Below are 3,416 nucleotides of genomic sequence, written 5' to 3' on the forward strand. Positions count from 1 at the left end.
TACGGGCTGCTACGATTAAATATTCGTGAGCGTATTCCGCGAACAACGGTTTCATCGTTCGAAGAACTTCTAGCGAAAGCACGAGAGATCGAAGCCAAATTAAACGAGAACAAGAAATGTGTCCCCAAAGAGGAAACGCAGGAAGTATGCACGTTCTGCAAACGAACCGGACACATTGAAGAAGGGTCCGGACCGGACTAAAACCAGGACACAGGCTGCTTCTATACAAGAAGATAAAGCAAAATACTCATGCTATGGTTGCGGTAAGCCAGGCGTGATCCGCAGTAAATGCACAAATTGCACAACGAGCCCTTGCGAGAAAGCGGAGATACAAGCGGCAAGTTTCTTCTTTGTGACTTTAGAAGGGGGCAAGAAACAAAACAGAGTGGGCTGTACATTCTGTAAGCAAAGGAGCCATACGACAGAGGGATGTCGACACCTCAAAGCCCGACAAAACAGAAGAAACGCAAACCCTCCAGTAAATTTACAAGCTCCGGTAAATATTCCGAGAACACATGCTAGACCCGCTGTACCCATCACGGTGCAAGGCGAAAAGGGATACGGTTTCGTGGACACTGGCGCCGACCATAGCCTGGCATGGTTATTATTTGTATGAGGTTTTAAGAAAAACTGGCCATGATTTTCAACCGCAAAAATAAAGATGACCATGGCAGACGGAGAAGCAAGACCAAGAAATGTGGTAGTAACGACCACGTAGGAAGACCGATAGCCACGGAGTTTGTTGCAATACCGACAGCAAGATCAAATTGCACGTTACTAGGCATGGATTTTCTTAGAGAAGCAGGTTTAGTGCTCAATCTAAATGACGTGGCAATTCAATGACAACACGGCAACGTACGAATTTGTGAGTGACCAAGAAATAAAGGAAGCCATAGAGAGAATTTTTAGCGGCATTTTGAATGTTCGCGCGTTACGTTTGCGTAACGAAGAATAACTCTATGGTCGTCTAGTTCTCCCACTTTTGAGCGCGGAAATTGTTACACTTAGCTTGTAAATGCTTAGGATTAATTCCTTTTTAAAGCTGCCGTCGAAGGATAAACATCTCACTGCAAATATAACTATAATATCCTGACGAGTAAATAGATTATTGATAAATATACGTGCGTAATAATTATATATGTGTATTACTTTCAGTTGGAAACATTAAGGCATAATTAATGTTTCTAACATTTCAGAAGTGTGAATGAGCTACCCCACATGGTGATAAGTTTCGTCTTGTGTTAATATTATTTTGTTTCAATATATTAACGAGATTCGGTTTTAGAAAAGTGACGCGGTGTCGAATAACGTGTGTTACCAGGTTAGGTTAAGGGGGCTGTTTTAAATCGTATGTCGATTTAGAAACAGTACGTACACCTTGTTCGTGAGAAGCGATTGCTAGAACTTTTTGTAGTTTTGTTTTTTCGTAGACTCCTAGTAGGAAAAATGGAGGGAAACGCAGACTCATTTGAGAAGTTCCAAAGCAAGTTGAATGCGGACAATACGAGCATAATGGGGACACGCGACGAGTTGTTGTATGACATGATGAGGGCGTTACTAAGACAGAAGGGTAAGCAAACGAGACCGGTATTATCACTTGATGACGGATTTGTCGAAATCTTTGGGGCATTTTGACGGCAGAACAGAAAAGGCAGATGAAGGCAAAGGCTGCAAAAGATTGATAGTTTAAAGTCACGGCATGAATGGTCGGATAATATTGCGTTGAACAATGCAATATGCCATTTGGTAGGTGCCGGACGTGATTACGTCCGGCACGACACGGAGAGGGATGAAATAAAGTCGTGGGACAACTTTAAAGAAGGTTTATAGTATGCATTCACACATGTAGAGGATGGAGATACATCAAAGTGGGAACGCATAAAGAAACGAGTCCAACTGAAGTCGGAAGAGGCCATTGTATACTATCATTCTAAGAGAAAACTGTGCCCGGATTTGAACCTTAGTTTCCGGGAGACTAAACATGAAATAGTTCTCGGACTACGAAATAAGCATTAGTGTTACTTAGAGGCAGGTGAAAGTCACAGCAATGCCAGACATCTAAGTGCAAGCATACTAAAGTATGAGAAGTTAGTAGCAGACAGGAAAGCAAGTGAAAGTAGTAGGACGCAAACTAGAGAGCGCCCAGAGCCACTACGAAAACCAACCACGGTAGGAGAATAGCACAGTTTTAAGAGAGAAGAAGTACTCTGGGGAGAAGGAATTGAAGTGTTACAGATGTTAAGAGAAGGGACATCGTGCTCGTGCCTATTTGTCCGCTAGCCAATGGCCGCTGACGTAGTACTACGTCATTGTTTGTCCGCTATCCAATAGCCGCCGACGTAGTAATACGTCACTCGTATTCCAATTGCTGTAGCCGGTGACGTAGTAGTACGTTCTTTTACTGAGTAACAGTGCTTGTGCGGTCATCAAAGAGTCAATTTTGAAGTTTTTAATTAATTATATATTGAAATATTGACTATTGAACGTGATTTATAATGGAACAACAGGGTGTTGAGTATAATAATATCTGCAATGATAATAGTGAAGTATATGCAGATATATTATCTGGGAATGAAAATAATATAAGTGAAAGTGATGAGTCAGACATTATTATTAGTAGAAAAGTTTTACCTATTGAAAGTAATTCGGAGAAGAGCGATTCCGATGACGAACTTAACAATGTTACATTTACACTATGGTCCGAAAGTGATATTGATATGGACATAAATGAGTTTTTAGGTAATGATGGTATTAAAGTTTTTCCGAAGGATTCGGAAATTATAGGAGATACAGTAGATTTGTTTATTGGCAATGATTTTTTTGAATTACTTGTAAAGGAAACGAACAGGTACCACTTGCAAAATGTGAATAAATATAAATCTACAAAGAAGATAAAACAGTGGGAAGACACCACAATAGACGAAATGAAGAAATTTCTTGCTTTAAATATTTTAATGGGACAGGTGAATAGAGCAACTTGAACGATTATTGGTCTACGGGTTCACTTATAGAGACACCAGTTTTCGGGAAAGTTATGCATCGAAATAGATTTAGGCAAATTTTACAAATATTACATTTTTGTAATAATGATATAATATTAGAAATTACAGATAGACAAGTCAAAATCAAATCTATAATAAAATATTAATTAAATAAATTTAATACAATTTATAAACCAAAGCAAAATCTTTCATTGGATGAGGCAATGATACCCCATAGAGGTCGTTTGAGTTTCCGGGTGTACAACCCCGGCAAAAAATCGAAGTACGGGATGCTTGTCAGGTTGTTGTGTGAATCTGAAAGTGCTTATATCACAAATTTTAAATTGTATAACGAAAATGGGCAGAAATTACAAAACCTTGTAGAAGATGTTCTAGAGAACTATGCGAATATTTGGCACCACGTTTATATGGACA

At 39.4% G+C, this 3,416-nt stretch overlaps 1 protein-coding gene across 1 annotated transcript; it reads left to right on the forward strand.

The window, feature by feature from the left end:
- Nucleotides 1-2,495: 2,495 nt before the first annotated feature.
- On the forward strand, nt 2,496-2,981 carry LOC113377895 (piggyBac transposable element-derived protein 4-like). Its single transcript, XM_026618383.1, has one exon. The coding sequence runs from the start codon at nt 2,496-2,498 to the stop codon at nt 2,979-2,981; it is 486 nt and encodes a 161-aa protein (XP_026474168.1).
- Nucleotides 2,982-3,416: the final 435 nt, after the last annotated feature.

This window comes from Ctenocephalides felis, unplaced genomic scaffold (genome assembly GCF_003426905.1).
Source record: "Ctenocephalides felis isolate EL2017-DRISC unplaced genomic scaffold, ASM342690v1 CF-g0.4_SCAFFOLD_00143, whole genome shotgun sequence".
NCBI lineage: Eukaryota > Metazoa > Arthropoda > Insecta > Siphonaptera > Pulicidae > Ctenocephalides > Ctenocephalides felis.

Bases quoted from the DNA above. Each gene is read 5' to 3' on its own strand.
- LOC113377895 (XM_026618383.1), top strand. From the start codon at position 2,496: ATGGAACAACAGGGTGTTGAGTATAATAATATCTGCAATGATAATAGT.